At 55.2% G+C, this 22,301-nt stretch overlaps 1 protein-coding gene across 2 annotated transcripts; it reads right to left on the bottom strand.

Annotated features, from left to right (window-relative positions):
- Positions 1 to 1,029: 1,029 nt before the first annotated feature.
- On the bottom strand, positions 1,030 to 21,970 carry ephb3a (eph receptor B3a). Of its 2 annotated transcripts, XM_057056759.1 has the most exons (15): positions 21,464 to 21,970; positions 17,801 to 17,865; positions 15,841 to 16,513; positions 13,402 to 13,557; positions 11,861 to 12,196; positions 10,748 to 10,872; positions 10,023 to 10,179; positions 9,772 to 9,880; positions 9,535 to 9,587; positions 8,564 to 8,686; positions 7,419 to 7,666; positions 5,232 to 5,447; positions 4,872 to 5,021; positions 3,644 to 3,837; positions 1,030 to 2,167 (listed from the first exon to the last, which is right to left on the bottom strand). In XM_057056759.1, exons 1-15 carry the CDS (start codon positions 21,525 to 21,527, stop codon positions 2,056 to 2,058), a joined length of 2,781 nt encoding a protein of 926 aa, XP_056912739.1. In that variant the 5' UTR covers positions 21,528 to 21,970; the 3' UTR covers positions 1,030 to 2,055. The 2 variants fall into 2 exon arrangements, with proteins under 2 accessions (XP_056912739.1, XP_056912741.1); XM_057056761.1 differs by lacking the exon at positions 8,564 to 8,686.
- Positions 21,971 to 22,301: the final 331 nt, after the last annotated feature.

Below are 22,301 nucleotides of genomic sequence, written 5' to 3'. Positions count from 1 at the left end.
GGGGGCAAAGGGAGTCTGGAGCGAAGAGTTTGGAGGCTGTACGGTCGAGGGGCGTTTAAAACACGGCAACATCACGGCTGAAAGGACTCTGATTGGCTTTGTTGCCCCGCCCCCTCCTGGACACACCCACCCTCCTGGACACACCACGCCCCCTAAGGGACACACCCACCCTCCTGGACACACCCACTCCTCTTGGACACCCCACCCCTCCTGGACACACCACGCCCCCTATTGGACACACCCACCCCTCCTGGACACGCCCCACCCCATCCTGGACACGCCCACTCCTCCTGGACACGCCCCAACACCACCGGCACTGTTTTTCCATGGATGAGAAGCGGAGGATCACCGCCCTGTTAAAAGGATGTGATGCGTAGCGACCCCTCCCGCCGAACCCCCCCCGCCCCCCTCCTTCCATGCCCCCCCCCCCTTAATTGGAGACATTAAAGTTGCTTTGGACAGGATGGAAAATGGGAGCTGTGAGGCTGGAGCGCTGACGGGGAGGTGAGAGGATGCGGCTAAATCTGACAAATCGCTGCCAATCCGACAGATCCCCCCACGTGTGTGTGTGTGTGTGTGGGAGGACGTGTGTGTGTGGGAGGACGTTTGTGTGTGTGTGTGTGTGGGAGGATGTGTGTGTGTGGGAGGACGTGTGTGTGTGGGAGGACGTGTGTGTGTGTGGTGTGTGTGTGTGTGTGTGTGGGAGGATGTGTGTGTGTGGGAGGACGTGTGTGTGTGGTTAATTGCTGGGATCAATGGAGGATTCAACGTTGAACTGCGGACTTCCGAGCTGTCAATCATCCCGCTGCCCCTCCCCCGCACCTCTGGTCAGAACCTCAGCGAGGCACCGTCCCGTCCGGTCCCGTTCTCGTACCCGGGTCGGGGTCAGCGGGCCGTCGGTCTGCCAGGAGGTGCCGCCTCTAATCTGACCCGAACAGCGGCGCCGGCCGACCTTTGACTGCCCTAAAGTCCGGACCGCTCCCACCCGGGCCGGCCGAGGGACAAGAGATCAAACAGAACACCAGAGGATCCACTTAATAATTTATTTGCATATGATTATCGTAAAAATACCGAAGGAGAAACGGTTGTTTTGGCTCCAGAGTTCTGGCGAGTTTCTTTATTTTTCCTTATTTTTTTTGTTTTTTTTTCCATCTAACACCTTTAATTGCACAGGAAGAGGAAGTCGCACACACAGTTTTCAGATATAAGGACGACGGAGCCGCTTCCTGCGGCCGAGCCGCTTTTATACAAATATAGTGTTATGTACAGGTGGGGGGGGCGTGGCCTCGGCACAAACCCACCAATCAGAGGCGCTGCTGCCTGTCAGGTGACCGATGAGGTCGACTGGAGCCGTTTCAAACGTCAGGAAAGTGGAATTTACATCATGGTACCGTCGCACGCTTCCTCCTGCCCTTTAAAGTAAAACGGGAACAGTCTGCTCGGCGTCGCCAGAGCTCGTTATTCCGTCTGGGAAGAATCTCTCCGGGAATCTTATGAAAAAAGAGCGTCGGAATAAAAAAGTGAAGCCCTGGAACTTTAGGAAAAAACCCCCCAAAAAAACACCGAAGAGTGCAGAAACTATAGGAAACGTGGACCCGGAGGCCCGGCAACGCAACGGTTACATGAGACGTTCCCACATGCGGCGTGTCCAGCACAGCGGTGCCGCGGCTCCTCCGGCGGCGGGGGCGGCGGCGCCAAGACCCGGATGGTTGATCTGACACATTCGTCGGTCTCCCGGGACGCGTGGAAGACGGCGTTTTAGAGGAAGCAAATGAAAAACACCCCAGAAAAAAGGAAATCTCCTTCTGCGCAGCTCCGAGAGTCCCACGTTATTCCCGGCGTCTCCGAGGACGGAGGGACGGGAACGCTGGTTCCCAACCAGCAGAAAACACATGCAGACATGCAAACACAACCTGAGGGTCCGGGGGGGGGTCACAAGTCCACAAGGGTAATGAACACACACACAGCAGTGAAGAGGCTCCTCCTCCTCTTCTTCTCCTCCTCTTCCTCCTCCTCTTCCTCTCTTTATTTTACACTCTCCGGTCTTTCCTCCGCTCACACCCGGATGGGGAGGGTTTGGCTCATCTGCTGCCGTATGGCTTCCTGCCCGCCGTCCGGGCTCTTCCTGTTGTGTCCCGGCAGGGTGCCCCCGAGCCGCAGCAGGTCCCTGCGGACACAAACCGGATCGCAGGTCAGCTCACGCTAGAACGCCAAAAACAGGAGTTTGGACCGGGAAATTTGGAGCGTTTCCCGTGGGTCTCATGACCTCATCCTCTGAGCGGACCGCAGCTCGTTTTCCCGCTCACGGAACCATCGCGTCCCCCCCCCCCCCCCCCCGTTTGCTCCTGCGTTCCGTCAGCGCTGATCCGCCTCAACATCGACTTTATTTAATATATCAGGAATAAACAACGGATTCAGGCCGTTTGGCTCAGCGTACCGCGATCCGGCTTAAATTACACCAGCACAGGGAGCTAATCCGGGCCAGGCGGCCCATCCGACCCGCCCTGAGCGGCGGGCTCTCTCGCCCCCCCTTACCTGAAGAACGACCTGAGCTAACGCGCTTTCACGGTCGGTAATCCCGATTCCACCGAGACGCGACTCATGGAAAAGCCTCTGGCTCTTTCCCTGCTGGCTCCAGGCCACTCCTTGGTTTCCAGGCCCTCTCCAGGCCACTCCTTGGTTTCCAGACCCTCTCCAGGCTGCTCCTTGGTTTTCAGGCCCTCCCCAGGCCGCTCCTTGGTTTTCAGGCCCTCCCCAGGCCGCTCCTTGGTTTCCAGACCCTCTCCAGGCTGCTCCTTGGTTTTCAGGCCCTCCCCAGGCCGCTCCTTGGTTTCCAGGCCCTCTCCAGGCGCTCCTTGGTTTTCAGGCCCTCCCCAGGCCGCTCCTTGGTTTTCAGGCCCTCCCCAGGCCGCTCCTTGGTTTCCAGACCCTCTCCAGGCTGCTCCTTGGTTTTCAGGCCCTCCCCAGGCCGCTCCTTGGTTTTCAGGCCCTCCCCAGGCCACTCCTTGGTTTTCAGGCCCTCTCCAGGCCGCTCCTTGGTTTCCAGGCCCTCCCCAGGGCACCCGATCCCTCCCGCTCTCGTCCATCTTTCCCGCTGCGTCTTACAAACGAGGCCTTGAATTAATGGCGAGCGCGTCGTCTGCAGCACGTAGCATCAGCAGCTCCTCAACCCCTCGTATTCGTCGGGCGCGTCCTCCCCTGGCGCATTAAAAAGCTCATTAGCGAGCTAATTAAACACATTCCTCTCTTTTAGCTGCTCTTCCGTCTCCCGTATTACTCACACTCCATCACCTCCTGCTTGCTCTCACCTACATTCCAGCATCCAGCCGAGCGCGAGAGGGAATTAAACCGAGGTCAGCCGCTGCGTTTACACGCGCAATTAGAGCCGCCAAGTCCGAGTCCTGGCAAAGGAACCGCCTATTTGGGAGGGGGGGCGAGGCCGTGGCGCTGGCACCTGACCTGGACGCCGTCTTCACGAGTTTTTGTTCCCGACGTTCCGTGACGTTCGAGGCAGCGCTAATCAGAGCGGATGCTTCAGAGTCAAACGGCGGGAGTCCGAATCAGCCAACACACAGTCCTCCGTCGTGGACCAGAACGTCCCCCCTCGGCCGGGGGGACACAAAGGTCCGTTTTGGAGACTCACCCCGAGTAGCTGCTGGTCACCATCTTGAGGCAGGCGGCGTTGCGGAGCAGCTTGTCCAGCGTGCTGACGATCCGGGAGAACTTGGGCCTCAGGTTCCGCTCCTTCATCCAGCACTCCAGCATCAGCTGGTGCAGCACCATGGGGCAGTCCATGGGCGGGGGCAACCGGTAGTCCTGCTCCACCGCTGTCATCACCTGAGGGGCGGGAAGACGTCCCGATGAGCGCTAGCCACTTAGCACACACTAAATCACGTCAACTTAGCCTGTTAGCGGGCTAACGCTAGCCTTTCAACCCGGTGAAATGCATTGGTGAATCTATCTGTTAGCTTTGTTAGCAGCACATCCTCCATCAAACACTCGCTACTGTCACACATTCCTCTTTCAGGAACTTTAAAGATCGTAATAATATAAAAAGCATCTGAAGGACTCTTGGAACTGCCTCTTCAAATCCGGGATGATTGATGGGAAGGACAATAAGTGGAGGATGAAGCCGCTCGCTCGTTGATTTGATTTCGCCTCCGTGAGCTCCGTTTGGGTGCTAAACTCCCCGCAACAATAAAAAAGTTGCCATCCGGGAACAATAAAGCTTTTCTGCTGCACTTCTCCACCTGCGTGTCCTCTGATTCGGAGGCTCGGCGCCGGCGAACACCTCTGTTTATTCCTCGCCTTTGTTGACGTGCTAGCTTATTGAGCGGCGAGCGCGGCTCAAAGGCTTCGGGGAACAATGGAACCTCTTGACTTTGATGCTTTCATTACTGCATGTGGGTTCGGTTATGAAAGTTATACATACATTACGGGCGTTTTGCAATACTTTTCTATTTATTTTCCTGCCTCTCAGCGTCGCAATGATCTTTTTGAACCCAAATTCAGAGCAGATCCGCGCTGGAGGAAGCAACTTTCCCTTCTTTGGTGCAGAGACACAACAGGTAGGGAAAAAAAGTCCCGTTTCTGAGCGACGGAGAGGCCATAAGGTGGTAGAACTAGAACACAGCAGCATCTGCAATGAGGAGATAAAGGCAGCAGAACCGGTCGGGGTCCAAAGAGGGCCGTCATCCGGCTCCCAAGGTTGGGATGGAGACTCCCTCCGTACGGATGGGCGGCACCAAACCATGTTAGAGTTCAGGAGAAAACAGAAAACTTGTAGCAGGAGTTTCCTGATTATCACGGAATTCTGAACTCAGGTGCTGGATCAAACTGGGAAGCTAGCGGAACAGATCCGCAGAACTCACGTCCTGGTTGCTCATGTCCCAGTAGGGCCGCTCTCCGTAGGACACCACCTCCCACATGACGATGCCGTAGCTCCACACGTCGCTGGCGGTGGTGAACTTCCTGAAGGCGATGGCTTCCGGCGCCGTCCACCGGATGGGAATCTTCCCCCCCTGTTCACACAGAAGGAGGGAGGGGGGGGGGGAAGCTAGCGTTAGCACAGCGGCTAGTCCCAGGAAAACACAAATGCAAATTTCCCAGACGAGGCAAATATTTACACACATGAAACAAGTGATGGGGAGCGAATTAACGCAGAACATGCAAACAGAGCTGAGTCACACACACACACACACACACACACACACACACGGGCTAACGCTCACCAGGGAGCTTGTGTACGTGGGGTCAGCAGAAGTGTCATCCAGGAACCGCGACAGCCCAAAGTCGGACACCTTGCAGACCAGGTTGCTGTTGACCAGGATGTTGCGTGCGGCGAGGTCTCGGTGGATGTAGTTCAAGTCCGACAGGTACTTCATCCCCGCGGCGATGCCGCGCAGCATTCCCACCAGCTGCGTCATGGTGAAGCGCCCGTCGTTCAGCTGCGGAGGGAGGCGGGGCTTAGATTAGGGGGGGTGCTGGGTGAACCAGCACGGGTGATAAAGGGAAGACTCATCAGTCGCCGTGGATACATAAACACGGCACGCTAACGGTGGCTGTCAGGGCGCCGTTAGCCGACCTTTTCAAACACGCTGGCTAATTAGCTGAATCACGACATCGTTGCTGTTCCACTAACACCAGTCGAGGCTCCAGGTGGATTCCAGGAAAGCAGCGAGATGCTCAAACTAAAAGCGACGGTTTGTTTTTTTACACTGTTTTCAGGTGCTGGAAGTTGGTGCTTGTTAGCATAACGCTCTCTTTGCATATTTATGCCTTTGAACATTAAAGCAAAGCGGCGCCATCGACTCAATTAGGAACCTCAAAGCCGGTTTCTGCTCATCTGAAGGTCTGTTGGTTTTTTGGGGTTTTTTTGCCGAAACTTTGGGAGTTTGGAAAGAACCGAGGGGGAAAACTGCAATAAGTCAGATGTCTGGGAACGACGGAGGAACCCGACGTGTGATCTGACTCTGGGAAAGGCAGGAAGTAGGCCGCTCCTGGCCCGGATCCTTCAAAGAAGAAGAATTTGGAGGGAGAAAAGAAGAAATTCCTCCTTTGACTCCCCGTTAGGAACGCGCAGAAGCGCACGACAGGACGGGACAAACGCGTAAACACGCCGCTTTGTACTCGGCACACGCCAGCAACGGCGGACGGCGGCGGCCGCCAGAATGGACGGATCCATAAACAGCCGTGATTCAAAGCAGGCCTGCAGAGCCACGCGGGCGTGCACGTAGGAGCGTCTGCGTGCTATTTCTGTGCAGTACGTGCATATGTCGTGCATATGCGTGTGTGTGTGTGTTTATGCAGCCTGAGGACACGCTCTCATGTCTGGAGTTAACCCTTTGCTGTCCTCGCCAAAGAGGAACCAGGAGTTGCTCTGAGACACCAGCGGCGTGACGGCGGCGGCGAGCGCAGGCGGAGGAAGGCGTTTTTATCGTTGTTGGACAGCTGACTGAGAGGAGCCGAGATGGAGGTCTGCTGCTAATTATTCGCCTTTTATTTGTTGTCTGAGTAAACAACAACAACCATTTTGGTTTGAGGAACATCTTTGTGTTGGAGCGTCGATGGTGCTGGAGCTGCAGGTATCAGCCTGGAAGACGAGGAAGAGGAAGGTGACGCACCGGAAGATGAAATTTGGCAGGATGCCTCGGTTGTTGCCAGGGAAACGCCTCCGTACCTGGATTGACCTCCCAGTGTTGGGGGGCGAATCCTCGGCTGTGCTCGTGTGGATCTGAGTTCTGCTCTTTCCCCGCGCGGCTGCTGATGTTCTGACGCGTTTAAACCACCAGAATAAACGGCGGCTGCTCGCCGTTGGCCCACGCCGGCCGGAACCGAGCCGAGATTTCAACGTCGCAGCTCGTCAATGTCATCAATATCTCCTCCCTCCGTCTCTTATCGCCGTTTCCGCCGCGCTCGGAGACAAACTGCTTTTGAGGCGGCTCGCCATCGATCCCCAGGAGGCGTTAAGCGCCTCATCCCGCTTAACGGCGGCGGTGAGTCGAGGCTCTTCACGGCGCCGATAGGCAAGAAAAACGGGTTTTGTTGATTGTAAATTGCATGTAATGATCCCAGAGCTGCTGGAAACATTCCGCCTTTTGTTCACGTTTGTGTAGGCGGCGCCCGTCCGGGCCCCAAACCTCAGATCGCTAATGCAGCCGTGCAGGAAGTGTGGTGAACGCCGGCGCTCCACCAGGAGTCTAAGCGTCTGAGAGGCTGTCGGCATCAGTCAGTCACGGCGAGTAGACGTCCTCTTCTTGTCTGCAGGCGTTATGTAGCACATTTAATCTCAACCGCTCCGCCAGCGCTCGCCGCGGGGGCTTTTACGGAGACTAAAACACTCCGATAACCCGGAGGTGTCGCTCGGCTTTGATACCTGCAGAACGTGATCTCGTCTGTCAGACGCACGTCAGACTTACCCTGAGGAAGGAATCCAGCGCTCCGTTCTCCATGAACTCGGTGATGATGAGGACGGGGCAGCTGCGCGTCAAGACGCCCTCCAACCGGATCACGTTGGGGTGGTCGAACTGGCCCATGATGGACGCCTCGGCCAGGAAGTCCCGCCTCTGCCGCTCGGTGTACCCCGCCTTCAGCGTCTTGATGGCCACCACCATCTCCCTGCGGCCGGCCTGCTTGAGGCGACCGCGGCACACTTCGCCGAATTCACCTGGGTCGAGGAAGCGAAAGGTGGGGGGGCGGGGGAGTGGACGGGGTGAGGGTGACGAGGGAGAGGAGGACGGGTGGGGGGACAATGCAGGGGAGAGGGAACGTTACTGGGTGTGAAGGAGCTAAGCTGAAGAGAGGGTTTGAAAGACAAGAAGACCGGAGGGGAAGGAGCAGGAGGTCAGAGGTCAAAGATGTTGGGGAGGGAGGGAGTGACCGGTATCGATCGTGTGTGCAACCTGGGGGCCGGAAAGGGGGAGACAGGAGGAGCCAGGAACCTGTGGGGGTGGACTTTGGTGCCTTGTGTTGAAGGTGGGAGGAAAGAGAGTGAGGGGGAGGTTGGGCGAGCGGGGCAGACAGTCATTTGAAGTTAGGACGCGAGGCAGGAGCCCCCCCCCCAGCAGCAGCAGCTTTTAGGCCCTGTTTACACGATGTTTTCGGGTTAAATATCAAAGCCTTGCTTCAATTTTGGGCTGTTTGCCCTAAAAGGCCTAAAACTGGAGCGAAACGTCCAGAGAAGAACGTTTGGCAAACGCTGCCGATTCCGTTGCTCTGTACGTGGAAAGGGCATGTGCACTACAGCGGCAGGCAAATGAGCGTGTAGGAGCAGTCATGGACGACACCTAAGCATAGAAGAAGAACTTGGGTCATCACCACCAACTGCTGGCTACGTGTACTACAACATATCGGTAGTCTTAGCGTATCGGTAGTCTTAGCGCGATCATTTTCCATACGTGGTCGTCTGCACTGAAAACTGAAAACGTTGCTGTGTAAACAGGACCTCAGGCAGGACCTCAGACCCCCTCTGAACCCCCTCTGAACCCCCCAGCCCTGCCACCCAGAAAGATGACACCTTGGGACTCGCCTCAAAATTTAAGGACCCTGCGGGGAACTAAAATACCTGCACCGATCACTTCCTCGATCTTCACGCAGGAGATGTCGATCTCTTTGGCGAACTCGTGGACAGCGTCGTTGGGGTCCTCGTAGGTGAAAGGGTCGATGTAGACTTTGACCCCCGGAGAAACTGCAGGGAAAAGCCAACGAGGGGACAAAATGTCCAACAGAAAAAGCCAAAAGGTAGAAATCCCCAATAGGCCCCAGTTCCAGCAGTTGGCTGCCACATTGAAACACTTCCTGTTGCATTAATATCCTTTAAAGTGGGGGTGGGGAGGTGCACGTAGTGCAGAACCTACAGATCGGTTCTAATTAGAGGAACAGCAGATGGGTTTAATGTTGTGGCTGATTGGCGAGTAAATGAACAGCGGAGACGGTTTGATCGATGCGCCGGAGTTGAGATGATTGATACCAAAACAAGTCGATTCGCCATGAATACAAAGCAGCCCAGCTGGGGCGTAGTTAGCTTAGCCTAGCTTAGCATACAAGAGGCAGAAGGAAGGGAGCCTTTTACAGCTATCTTTCTGTCTTGCTGGTTTCCCGGGTAACTAACCCTCAATATTGACGGGACGTGGTAATGTAAAGATTCGAGGTTGCTCGAAATAAAACGTCCATTTGTTCAGAAGCAGGAACGTTTCCGCCGTTTATGTCAAATGAAGTGAAGCTTCATTGATCCCAGTTTGAATTTCAATGTTTTATTCATCAAGCGCAATACTGTCGATAAATAACCCAAATGGACTTTCAATGACGCCGCTCCCAGACGGCCTTGTTTTCTTTGTTTATAACATAAACAAATCTGATATTTATGAGCAGGCATATGTCCGGACATCAACAGCGCTGACTTCTTCTGCACAGATAGTTTAATAGTTTCCTGCTTCGCCGGGTAATTGGATAATTGATTCAATCAGCTGGTTAACTGTAGGAGCATGACCAGACGACCTGACGGGGGCAGTTCTGGGGACGGACACAGGAACTTACTGTACTGCTGCAGTTTCTCTGTGTACTCCAGCTCCGAGCCACTGCGCTGCTTCCTGTAAACAAGCCAAACGGAGCAAAGTCAGCGGGTCCGATTTACCACACGGAATATCCGGATCGCCCGACCCGCTGAGCCCTCTGAGTGAGGCGCGGCCCGTTTAAAGGTGTTCAAATGTAACTCCTCTTCCTGCGTCTCACTAACAACCGGAATTATTGAAATTCAGGATTAAAAACACTCACTTCAGGCAGACGACGGTGATGACCACCAGGGCGACGATGACCACCAGGCCCGCGGAGGCGGAGCCCACGATGAGGGGCAGCTGGTCCTGCACCGACTTCTGAGGGTCGCCTGAGTGGCAGGAAAACGAGCGGGTCAACCACCAATTAAAGCTGCGCTGGTTCCCAGCGTGCACATAATTAGCGACCTGAAGCCCTCGTTAGCAAAACTACGTTATCGGATGTTTACGGAGCGTGACTCGGGTTATCCGTACTGTGGAGGCTGGTGCTGAAGTCCATCGGGTTGCTGTAGCGGCCGTATCCGGCCACGGTGCGGGCTCTGACCTGCACCACGTAGGGGGTGGCGGCCCTCAGCCCCTCCACCTTGGCCGAGCTGTGCTGGGAGGTGACGGTGTGGGACATGGCTTTGCCCTGGAGGGACACAGGGGGCAGTTAGAACCCCCCTGGGGTATAAACCCTAACCTGCCGCCTTCGGGATCATACAAATTGAATTACCGGAATAAATCTGCAGTTTTGTTCTCAGTTCCGACAAATTACTACCGTCCGGCTTTGACCTTGTCCTGGAAGGACTGAAGGTCCACACACATACACACACACACACACACACACACACAACACACACACACATCCTCTTTTTGCTATTCTTACGGTGACGTACAAATTCTAACCCCAACCTTAAAACCATGTTTAAACCCCCCAGTTTGGGGGAGGGGGGCACTTTGCTAGTTGAATGAGTCGTTTTGTGTTCCGTATGTAGCCAAGACACACATGTGCTATTTCAGGGGTTTGTCGGGATCTTCTATTTGCAGGAAGCAGATCGATACCAGCGCTGCTCCACCTCGCCAGGTGCTACAAATCCCTCCGAGGCTTCTCATCGTTCAATATTACTCTTTTCCATCATCGCCGCCTCCTCTTACATGGCGAGGATTGTGGATTTTCAGACGGCAAACACTGTAATCTGTATTTGAGCGGGGTTTACCCTCTCATGGTATTTAATCTCGTAGTCCAGGATGACCCCGTTGGGTTTGTCCGGGGGCAGCCAGGACAGGCTGAGCGTGTCGGCGCTGGATCGCATCAGGTGGACGGTGGGCACGGCCGAGGGCGCTGTGGTCAGACGACAGAAGAGGGCAAAGCAGAGACGTCAAGGTTCTGAGCTGATGACACAAAAAAAACTACCACAGTAGGAAAATTCAGATTCAGAGTAAAAGAAGCGTGGCGATTTCGCCGTTCTCCGCGTTTTATTGAGCCGTGAAGCCTGAAAGTGACTCAGTGGGCGGCCGCTGTCCCGGCCCATAAAGCGCAGGAAGGTGGATTAAGTGCAGGTTAACCAGGAGAGTAATTGCAGCCTGAGAAGCCTTTGGAGGCTGATGACGCCGCGGATAAAGAGCGGAGGCGTCGAAAGGTGACTTTGTCTCCAGAACGGAGACCAGGATCTGTAATGTTACCCAGTCCTGGAGCTGCCACGCCCGACTGGTCTGATCCAGATCTTTACCTTTTATCACATTTGCTCCACTAACTCCGATGCTGTAATTTCCCGTGTTTACAGTCGTGACTTTGAGAGTCGATTCAGCCGATTTGTGATGAGAAAAACATTGATTTAATAATGTCGGAGCAGCGACGCAACAGAACCCTTCTGGTACCAAAGTGCGGGTGAAATGTGGGAGGAGAGGGCAAAGTTCCTGCCAGCTACGGGAGACGATGTCACTTTACGTACATCTTGTAAATATGACGACGCCGGGCGGTGGGGGAGGGGCTAGGAGACGCGCCGCTGTCGCCACGCGTGCACGCCTCTGCGTAAATCCACCTTAATCCCTTCAGCCATACATACAATTAAGACGCAAATATTGGCTAATGAAATTCCGCCTTCCTAGATTAGCTTCCTATTGTTTGTTTGTCGTCCTAATTCCGGCTCCTCTCCCAGATTTTCCCGGCTGATCCTGTTGACGCCTGTTGTTGATACAGACGCAACAAGCTCATTACGAGGGTCGCCGACATTGACGGGCCGCAACGCCCACCAACCGCTCCGGTTTTGTGGGGCTGTTAAGTGGTATTGATCGCAGCTTCTCTATGAATTAACGGATCTTCTCCTCACCGGCCTGGTTGGTGGTGATGTTGACCGTGGAGAAGCTGGGCGGGACCGACTTCTTCCCGGAGACGCCGTTGACGGCCTGCACCTCGAAGCTGTAGCGGGTGTGAGCCTGCAGGTTCCTCACCACCACCTTCCTCTGCCTCAGCCCCAGCCTGCGGGGGGCGATGTCCACGTTGTCGTCGCAGCGCGTGCACGGGCTCCGGTCCCGCAGGCACTTCTTGCACACCACGTTGTAGACGAGGTCGCTCCGCCCGCCGGTGTCCTCGGGCTCCTCCCACTCCAGGGACAGCGAGGTCTCGTTCACGCTGGAGATGACGTTGCGAGGCGCCGAAGGGATCGCTGGGGAGGACACGTGTGGGCGTTAAACACGGCGGGCAGGTAGGGGAACCACAGAGCCGAGGCTTTAGTTACATTATCCTCCCCCAGCGGAGAGAAATAATTAAACAGATCTGTGGGGGAAAAAAAGAAGTGTTTCTCTCCTTTAAATAAACCAGCGAGGTTGATTTAAAAAGCCCCGAAGAGCAAAAATAGAGGGAAAAAAAACCCTATCCTGCCGCAAATAAATAAATAAACACACCCGAAAACATTAATAAGTCATGTGATCCCACGCTGCTCTGCTCTAATCCACAAATCCTTGTTTTTATCTAAGCAGGAAAGAGGTGGTCGGTCTGCGAGCGCCAACGCGCTCGGCTGCGTAGCGCCGCTTCTGTCTGCTCCTATTAGACGGCTCCAGTTCAGCGTCCAGCTCAAACGCAGGGACGGAGCCGTCCAACCCTCCGCCCGCCTGTTCGTGCGGACTGGTCAGTGTCCAAAGTGTTCCTGTGACAGGGATCTGGGAGAGACAGTCGCAGCGCCCCACGCGTCACTTAACGTAGCAGAAGACCCCCCCGGGGGGTGAGTATAACACGGCACATGTCACGCTCCATCGGCGCGCCGGCCGTGACACCAGAGCTGCACGGGACAACGGGGGACATTACAGCCGGCGCCAAATCAGCCTCGCCAGCGAAACATTTAAATATCTGCAAGTTTCTCTGAGTTGTTGCTGCGACTCGACGCTGCGGCTAACAGCTAGCAGCTAACAATCGGGAGAAATCTTGTAAATTTGGTACGTCATGTTGCCAGAATCGTCCGTAAAGAAAGCTAGCCTTCGTGTTAGAAACATTGACTTCCCCCGAAATATTATGACATTATTCTTAAGTGGGTCGCGGCGCCCGTATCGCTGCAGCTTTCAGCCACTAAAGGCTCCACTCTGCTCGCCACCTTCCTGACTGCACTTTGTCGCCGCGCAGGTAGAACACGCCAGCGTTTTAGGGCCTTTTACACTAAAAATAGCCACCTGCCGACGACAACACGGAGACGCCAAGGCCCAATGGAGGAATCGGAAGGATCGGAAGTGTGGAAACACCATCCCATCGGTGGTGTTAGCGCGCCAAAACCGCACTCAGGCGGGGTGGCGTTGCGTGGCGTTCTTTAGGTGATGATGTCATCGCCACTGGATGACGTTTGGACCGAACAGCTGTGAACTCAAACTGAAGAGGACTTACTGGTGCAGACGGACTCGGGCGGGTCGCTGTCGGCCCGGTGGAACCCGCTCTGGCAGGGACAAATGCTGGCTCCCCGGGCGCCGGTGTGGCTGTTGGCCGGGCAGGGGGCGCAGGATCCGTCCCCGAATTTGGATTTGAAGGTTCGGGGGAAACAGGCTGGACGGGCGGGACGAGAAAAGCAACAATGAGAACAACAACAACAACAAAGAGATGCCAACACTGATCTCCGAGAGACGCGCGCCTGTCAGGGAACAAAAGCGGCACCTGCCCGGCAGCTACGCCGCAGACGCCGGCGTGGAGAGCAGCGAGGCCTTATCTGCAGCACATATTTACATCTGCACTTTCATTTTCCTTCTCAGAGAGGTGACGAGGTGACATTAATCCCTCCCCCTCCCCCTCCCCCAGGGAAAAAACACTCTCCTTGACAGACAAGTTTCCCGCCAGAGTGGTGAGAGCGATGATGGAGACGGCGATAGCCCGCTGACAGGAGATTGCAGTTGTCAAACAAACAGGGATGGAGGATCCTTCAGAGGAGGAGGATACACCTCAAACCCATCATTCAGCAGCCCCCCCCCCCCCCCCCCCCCCCAGATGTGACCGCACCGCCCTGTACAAACACGCCGCCCCAAACGCTGCGCTAATATGCCGATAAATCAGCTCTAACGGAACGCATCGGCGTAGACGCAAATTAGAAACGCTCGCTGGGGGTTTCTTAAAGGATGAGATTCATCAGAATTCCAGAGGAGCCTCGCTGAAGGTCGGCTGATATCGAGCCTTAAGGATAAACCGGCATAAACCCGGAATAAAGTAGGATTCAGATAAAGGGATTAGCACCAAAAGGTCTGGATCTGGCTGCCCTCCGGTGGCCCACCGTTCCTCACATTCCAGACCGCTGCAGTAAAATCGGGGACTCTGGCGAACATCTGCTCCGCCAGCGGGGGGGCTCGTAAAAGCAGGGGGGAGGAGGGGGGGTGATTAGCTAGTTAGCCTAAGTGGTCCTCCACCCTGGACCCTGGTCTCTGATTCCCAACAATGGGGCCGTTTGGCTAAAAGCAGCTGGTCCCCCCCAGCTAATGCGACGGCTTTTTATTCCCTCCCTCCATCTCCTGCATTTGTTTGTTTTCCTGCTTCCTCTCCCAGACCGGAACGATCCATAAAACCTCTTCAGAGGACACTCCTGGTTCTGATACCCTAATGATCCCCCCCCCCCCGACCTCCTCCGTCTTCTCTCGCGTTTGGCTGCGAGCTAGCGGCCAGCGCGCGCTAAGAAATGAAACGTCTGCGTGATTAATGTCCGGGTGGCGGCGTTGGCTCACGCCCGCCTGGACGCCGTTAATGAGTGTGGCCGCCTGCAGATTAACTAACGGGAGGCCGCAGAGGAAATTACACTTGCTCACGGCGAGCGTGGCCGAGGCCCCCGAGAGCTTTTTATCAGATGACGGCGGCATGCTTTTAACCTTGAGCCGCTGAATGGCAACGGATGAGCTTTCCGGAGCGCGTCGGACACTTTTCCCGGCGCCCAGGTGAGAGGAGGCGTCACCTGTCTGTCTTTAACGCCCCGGTTTTCATTTGTCTTCATTCCTGCCACCGGTTTCCGTTGCGTCTTTGACAGGTCGCAGCTTTTCGCTGGCAGCCAGAGCTGGGAACTCGACAATTCCTCAATTTTGATTAACAATTCCGGCTTTGCTCAGAACTCCAAGAGTGAAAGCTATGGATGGAAAAAGGCTGATTTTCCTCAGAATTTGCCTTTTTGAAGAAACAAATTCATCCAATATAAGAAATTTTGTCAAAGTGGTTGTGGAAATAGTCGCTCCGTCGCTCAACAATTAACCAAAATTCCATCGATCCGATAAATTCTGCACCAGCCTGGAAGTGACCTTCAGTTGACCTTAGCCCATTTCCAGTTTTACCAGAATAAATATGGTGAAAACGGAGCAAACACTCAACGGACTCAGAACCATCCCAAATGCTGACATTTCCCTCACGTGACTCCGTATCCGAACGGGTTTTCACCGCTTCGCCCGACATTTTTCGGCCTTTTTTGTCACGAACCGCCTCAAACCGGCATGACTGAGCTCCAAATCTGCATTGAAACCAGGAATGTCTGAGCCCCGGCCACCATTCACTACCTGACACGTGTATTTAAAGCCTCTTCTTCCGTAAACGTCCTTTACATTCATCCCACTATCTCCCTCCCTGCCATCCTGGGCCCCGGACACCTCTCCCGTCTATTATCTGCACTTCCTTCTCCGTTCTCCACCTTATCTCGCTCCCTCTCTGCCGTCCTGCTCTTGCCGTATTTGTATGCCGCTCCGCTCTGCAACAGCTCATTAATTCCTACTCTCCTCCACCCTCCTTCACCCGCTTTCAGGAGCCACAATAACCGTGGCGAGCGGGCAGAGCGAGGTGACTCGTGGCGGAGCGTTGGTCCAAGCGTACCCTGGCACTGGGTGTTGTCTGCCGAGGGCTCGTAGCCGGAGATGCAGGTGCAGGAGCCCACCGGGACCATCCACTCGCCGTCGCCGTTGCAGTAGAGCTTGAGCGGGACGGACACCTCCATGGCGTTGCTCACGCACGCCCCCGGGGCGATCACCAGGGACGTGGCCTCCGCCCCCGTGGCCGTCTCCGGGAAGACGGCGAAATTTGCGATGGTGGTGGAGCATTTCTTGAAGAAGACCCGGACTGAGATGAGCGATATGCAGGCCCCCAGGTCCTGGAAGGACAGGTAGAAGCCCGCCTTGGAGAGGGGCCCGAAGCTCCGCACTTTGGTTGTGACCCGGGCCGCCTGCCTCTTGGAGAAGCTCTCGTCCGGAGCGATGGTGTCCACCTTCACGTAGGGGTTCTCCCTCCACTGCGGGCTGGCGTCCGTGGCCGTGTCCCCGTCCGACTCGTAGTAGAACAGGTTGAAGGTCTCCTTGCAGGAGCCGGGGATGTTGGGGATGCTGGCGCAGTCGCGGACGGTGAACTTGAGCTCCACGTAGACGCGCAGCACGCCCTTCCTCGGGATGAAGTCCGTCCTCAGCCAGTTGTTCTGGTTGGGCTTCTGCACGTTACAGACCTGGTAGGTTCTGATGGGGCTCATGGAGACGTCGTAGCCGCTGACCTCCTCCCACTGCACAAACAAGAGGGACAGAACAGTTCAGTGGCTGCAGCCCTGTGGCGGAGCCGCGTAGCGCCGTTAGCGTAATTGCACTTCGGCGGCGCTCTCGGCCACTTGAGGTCAGACGGGGGGGGTGTTATACGTCCTGTATATTTGTGCACACCTACACAGGCAGGAGGCTCGGGGGCAGTTTTACACCCTGTAACTCGGCACGGAACCGTCAGAATGACTGACAAATGGGAGCGACGGCGCCGCCTGGCTAACACCGCTATCTGAATATGGTAATTAAAATCAGGCTATATGATAAATGGCTTCGCCAGTCTATAAATTCAGTCCATTAGGAAATAACCTTGTGAGGAGTCAATCCTTTTTGGTTTTTTTTTTTTTTTTTTTAGCCCAATTCCCTCTCGGACTGAACGCTTCGTTTCCATAACAAATGAGCTTCCCAGGAATTGATTATTTCAACTGGGAAAAAATAATGCATAACTCAGCTCACGTCTCCGAGCTCCCGTGCAATTTATTCCCAAACGATGAGCCCGGGAGTCGATGTCGGGCCGTCGTAAATCAACGGCAACACGTCGGCGCCGGACCTGACAAATATGATAATCGTCGGGGGCCCCTGCCGAACGTACGCGTTTGGAGAGGGGGGCCGCCGTGACGTATGGCTCCGCGGACGGGAGGAAGAGGGAAGGGCTGCCGGAGACCGTTTCCACGGCAACGCACCATTTCCATTGACTGGCTCCGCGCTCACGTAGCGAAGACAAATTACACCGGCCGGGGAGTGGGGGAGGTCTGTCAGGCTGTTAGCCCCGGGGTCAAATTCATGTTGTTTTATTTTCCCAGCGTTCCGACAGGGGGCACCTACTGAAAACCTTAATTTCTGTCTGGAATACGCTCCTGGGCCCTTATTACAAAAGACACGGACGCACTCTTTCAATTATCACGCGCTCCATCGCGGGAGGACGCAGCATCCCCAGTCTGCGCACGAGTTTCTGCACATTTAGGTGAATAAGTGAGCCTTTTAAGGCACTTCCCAACTCACCCCCCCCCCCCCCCCCCCCAAACTCACCCCCCCCCCCCATCCCCACGTTTGTGCTGGTGTGTTTCTCATTTGCTTCTCCCCGTTTTAGCATCCAAGAAAGCAAACAAACACAGCAAAAACAAAGATATAAAACAGTGGGAGGTGTGCTGTTGCAGGCAGACTGGGCTTTATTAACAAGCAAATGGAACAAAAATGGGGTGGGGGGGCACACACACACACACACACACACACACACACACACACATGCACACACTCACCCCACTCTCTGGGAATGTTGTCCACGCCAGCTCCGTGGTTGCCCACCGACTGTCCATAAGGGTTTCTGCAGAGGGGAAAAAACAAGAGTAGGTGGGTTAAATGAGGAGGCGAGGAGGCGAGGCCATCAGGTAAAAGCTCCTCTGTCTCCTTTAATAACACACACACACACACACACACACACTCAGCTTCTTCAGACAACAACAGCCGCCTCATTAGGGCCCCGGCTGCTTTTGCTGCTCCCAACATTCATTTGTGGGGAAACAAAGAGGGAAAAAAGAGTCCTTTCGGATGCCTCCAGTGGGCAGCAGATGGAGGTTCACACGTTTAGGGGGCGTTGGGGGGCACCCAGAACCGGCCCAGTGCAAACGTGTAGCTTATCTGATGGTCAGGGCCCAGTAGAACCAGTTGAGGGCGGTGATACTGAAGTTACCCCCCCCCCAGGGGGAGGTGAGAGCTCAGCCAGGCAGAGTATAAACATCAGGATCGATGGCTGCCGTCGTTGATCATCGCCTGTCAATCAGCTCCCAGAGGGCCCCCCAACGCCCCCCCCCCGGCTCTCACTAAACAGCCCCCCTGACCCCCGCCGTTCCCCCGCCGCCGAAACGCATAATTACTGAAACAATTACACTTTCTTCAGGGGGGCCGGATGACACGGCGCCCGCTGAGCACCATTTGCTCGCGAGTCGTTGATAACGCCGCAAAAGGAGGCGGCGGCGGGGTAAACAAACAGCGGCGTCCTGCGGGCGCCAGCAGCAACATTTGTCCCAGGATTCGGGTCTTTGTTGCTCCGCGTCCTTGAGGGGACGGCCGGTCCATCTGTAGTCGCCGAGATCAGAGAGGAGATCTGCCCGACAGATCAAAGCATCAAAGATCTTGAATGAAGATCCATGTTGGCGCCCAAAAACCCGCGTTATTTTTATTTTTTATTTTTTTGCTTTACGCGCTGAAAACGCCAATAGGAGGCGAGACAAAGGAGGCGCGGCATGGACGTAGATGTTGGAGGACAAAGGGTGAAGACGGAAGCTCTGGAAGACAACAGGCTGGAATTACGCTTGCTTTCATTTACATCTGCAAAATGTAGAAAACTGCACGCTCGTCAAGGGTCACCTGACACCTTACCGTCTCATTTGTCGCTCACGTGGCAGCGCCACCTTTCGCTAACAATAATTAATTACCGTTTAGCACTAAAACTGAGTAAACATTCCTGCAGCAGCATGTTTAAATATTTAGGAAGTTGTATTATTATTTATTATGCTAGCAAGCTACACTCTAAATTCCAGCTAATAGCTTTTGCCCTGAAGCTAGTAAGTGGCTGTATTCTGTCTAATTGGTAAATAAATGAATGCTAATAATCATTTAAAGACAAATGAACTCATAACATCAGTCATCTGCTGGCTCATTGCAGGATCCTCATATGTGCAGATAATCCTACAAGTGGATGCCTACAGGATCCCTTAACCCCCCCCCCCACAGACACAATAGGAAATGCAAATGTGTGTTTACTTTGCGTCTGTAAATGCAAAATCAGTTGCAATCACTCATTTCTGAGCGCAGCAGCTAATAATTTCAACTGTCAGGCCCCAAATATACGAGTGAGCGCGAGTTGTTTCCCTGATTGGGGGGGGGCTAATCAGCACAATCAGCGGCTGTTGTCTTTGCTCGGTTCCACTCGGCCCTCGGTCCCCCCCAGCTGGGCGTGGGACCCCTGCTGACCTCAGCCATCCCCTGGGTGTCTGCTCCAGCCCGTCACCCTGGTCCCGGAGGCAGGACTGCTCATCCGCAGCTGGGCCCTCACGCGGGGGGGGGGGGGTGTCACATCTGGAAAAGCCCCCGCGTTAAAGAGGATTCCACCCAAATCAGCCCTGAGCGGCTCTACAGGAGAGGACAGGTTTCTCTGCGCTTACTTAAGAAAAGCACCTGGGGGGGGGGCGCATGACGCTGCACAAATGCACCCGGACTGGAGCGGAGCTGCACCGCGTTAAGCCAGCACATTTTCTTTTTATTCTCTTTGTTTATTGGCGTCGTTTTAAATGAAACCTGCCCATAAATGCAGCAAACTCGAGCCGGAGCGGCTCCAAACTTCGCGTCGCCTCACTGGAGGGGGGGGGGGGGGCGCGTGACATCATCCGGGAGCTGCTCAAAGACCCCGTTTGTTCCCCACTCCTCCGGTTTACAGGCCCTCTGAGGTCACCCCCGCTGTCGTAACACGCCGGACCCACCCCCGGCACGGCCGAGCCCAAAAGGCCTCGCCAGCCTGCAGAGCCCACACATGCTAATGTTTTATTCAGTTTGTGTGTGTGTGTGAGAGTGGTGGGGGGGGGGTCGTTTTAACTATGATGACACCCCCAACGAGCAAACATGAAATATTAACAGGACAACAACATCAATGCCGATTGGACGATGATCAGAAGCTGAACATGAAGGGGTGGGGGGGGTTTAAAGGTTTGAAATCAGTCCCCACTGGCTCTCAAGCCAACAGATAACCGTGCAGCCCCCCCCCCCCCCAGGATTCTTCATCAAATGCCCCCATCCACTTTACGGGCCTTTAAAGCCGGAGCGACACTAAACGCTGACTGCAAACGAGAGCAAGGCGGCATAAAAATGTCATAGTTGGCGAGACGTTTACTGCAGTCGGACATCGAGGCGCTGCTCTTTGCTCCCCCCCCCCCCCCCCCCACCACCACCACCACGCGAGAGAAATTAATAAATGATGCTAAATTTATAATGAGCAGCTAAATCAGCTGGAAAAAAGGGGGCCGTCGCACGATCACGTTTATCCTCAGAGGACAAACAGGAGTTAACCTCTGAGCAGTGAGTAACAGCCAGCGTGGGGCGGTTGGGGAGACCGAGGGGGGGGGGGGGGTGATCATCACAACCCGCAGGGACCTGGGGGGGGGCTGCTGCCGCTGCATTGATTCACTCGCTGACACCAGAATTGATGAGGGATCCGGCTGGCCGAGGTCCAGCAGAGGCGGATCGAGACGGGAGGGTGTGTGTTTGTGTGTGTGTGTGTGGGGGGGGGGGCAGGAATATGTAGCTACAGCTCAAGGGGTGCGGTGAGGGTGGGGGGGGGGGTGTTCTATATGATGGAGAGAGCTCCAGCTACTTGTTAAGCCATTGACCTTTAATTCACACTTGTCGTCAGACGTGTTTCACATGTGTCTCGGTGGAGCGTCGGGGGCCTCGGGCTGATCTGCCCCGGGCCCCCCCCCCCCCCCCCCCCCTCCCCCAACACCCCCCCAACAACCCCTCAACGAGCCCCCAACAGGCTGGTCCGTCAGGTAAGGAGGGTGGGTGGGTTGGCTTCTTTACTCGGTGTGGGTGTGACAACAACGGGGGACAAAAGCAGGAGCCACAACAGAAACTGGGATGGGGGGGGGGGGGGTCTGGAGGGGGGTGTCACAACGCGCGCGTACACCCACACTGATTACAGTCACAGCCAACTGATACCGGGAGGAGCCGCGTATTTACCAGCGCAGCTCGGGTTTAATTAGAGTTTTAATGGGGGGGGGGGTCCAGGTTACAGATGTGGAGAGTCCGCAGCTGCAGCAGGAGGGCGAAAATGACCGGTCACATGATCGGAATTTAAAATCAAAGACATGCACGAGCCATGAATGCGCCGTTCCTGGCGTGACGGCGAGGGCGCAGAGGCGCACACGTACCTTCCACCGCCAGCACCGCGGGGACGACGAGGCTGCACACCCACAGCAGGTGATCCATTGTCATAGAACAGGCGTCTGCAACATGAAGGAGGTCTGGAGCGCGAATCCGTCGGTGGATGGAGACTCAGGCACGGGGCGCCGCAGCCGAGCTTTGTGTCCCTCTCATCGTGGAGCCGAGGGGCTCTCAGCGCCCCCCAATTCTCTTTTTTAAAAAGAAAGAAAAGAAAAAAGGAAAAGGTTTTTTTTGCTGCTGGGTTCAGACGGGTTCTGTTATTCCGCGGTTCTGGTGCAAAAGCAGCGCTGCTCCCAGTCTCATTCTCTTTATGCCACTTTAGCGACACCCGAGCTCGGTCCAAGGGCGCATCTCCCGGCTGCTGCCCGGCCCGGGCTGACGGACGGAACCCGGGGCTGGAGCGGGTTCTGCGCGCTCGGGGACCTTCCGCGATCCGCCGTGCTCGAAGCTGTTGCTCGTCTGTGAGAGATGTGCGTCGGAATGGCAACACCAGGACGGAGGAGGGGAGGGCTGGGGGGGTGGGGGTGGTGGTGGGGGGGTCCAGAATGAAGGGAAATAATACTGACATCTTGCTTCCGGTGATGGCCTTCAAAATATGGGCTGTTTGGTGAACGTGTGCTACTAGAAATACAGATATTTAATTATCCTTTATAAAAATGTTCTTTTAAAGGTGTTTGGTTCTCTGTCTCTGAGCTAAAATTATTTATTTCTTCATTTTGAATTTTGCGTTTTGGGGTCCACAAAAATCACCCAATTCACCCCGAAAGATTCACGCACATACAGAAACGGACTAATGCCCCATCGCCGTGAAATGAGGGCTTTTAG

The sequence above is a fragment of the Takifugu flavidus genome, chromosome 15 (assembly GCF_003711565.1).
Source record: "Takifugu flavidus isolate HTHZ2018 chromosome 15, ASM371156v2, whole genome shotgun sequence".
Lineage (NCBI taxonomy): Eukaryota > Metazoa > Chordata > Actinopteri > Tetraodontiformes > Tetraodontidae > Takifugu > Takifugu flavidus.
Note: the sequence above shows the minus strand (reverse complement) of the source record. Positions and strands in the feature narration are given on the sequence as shown.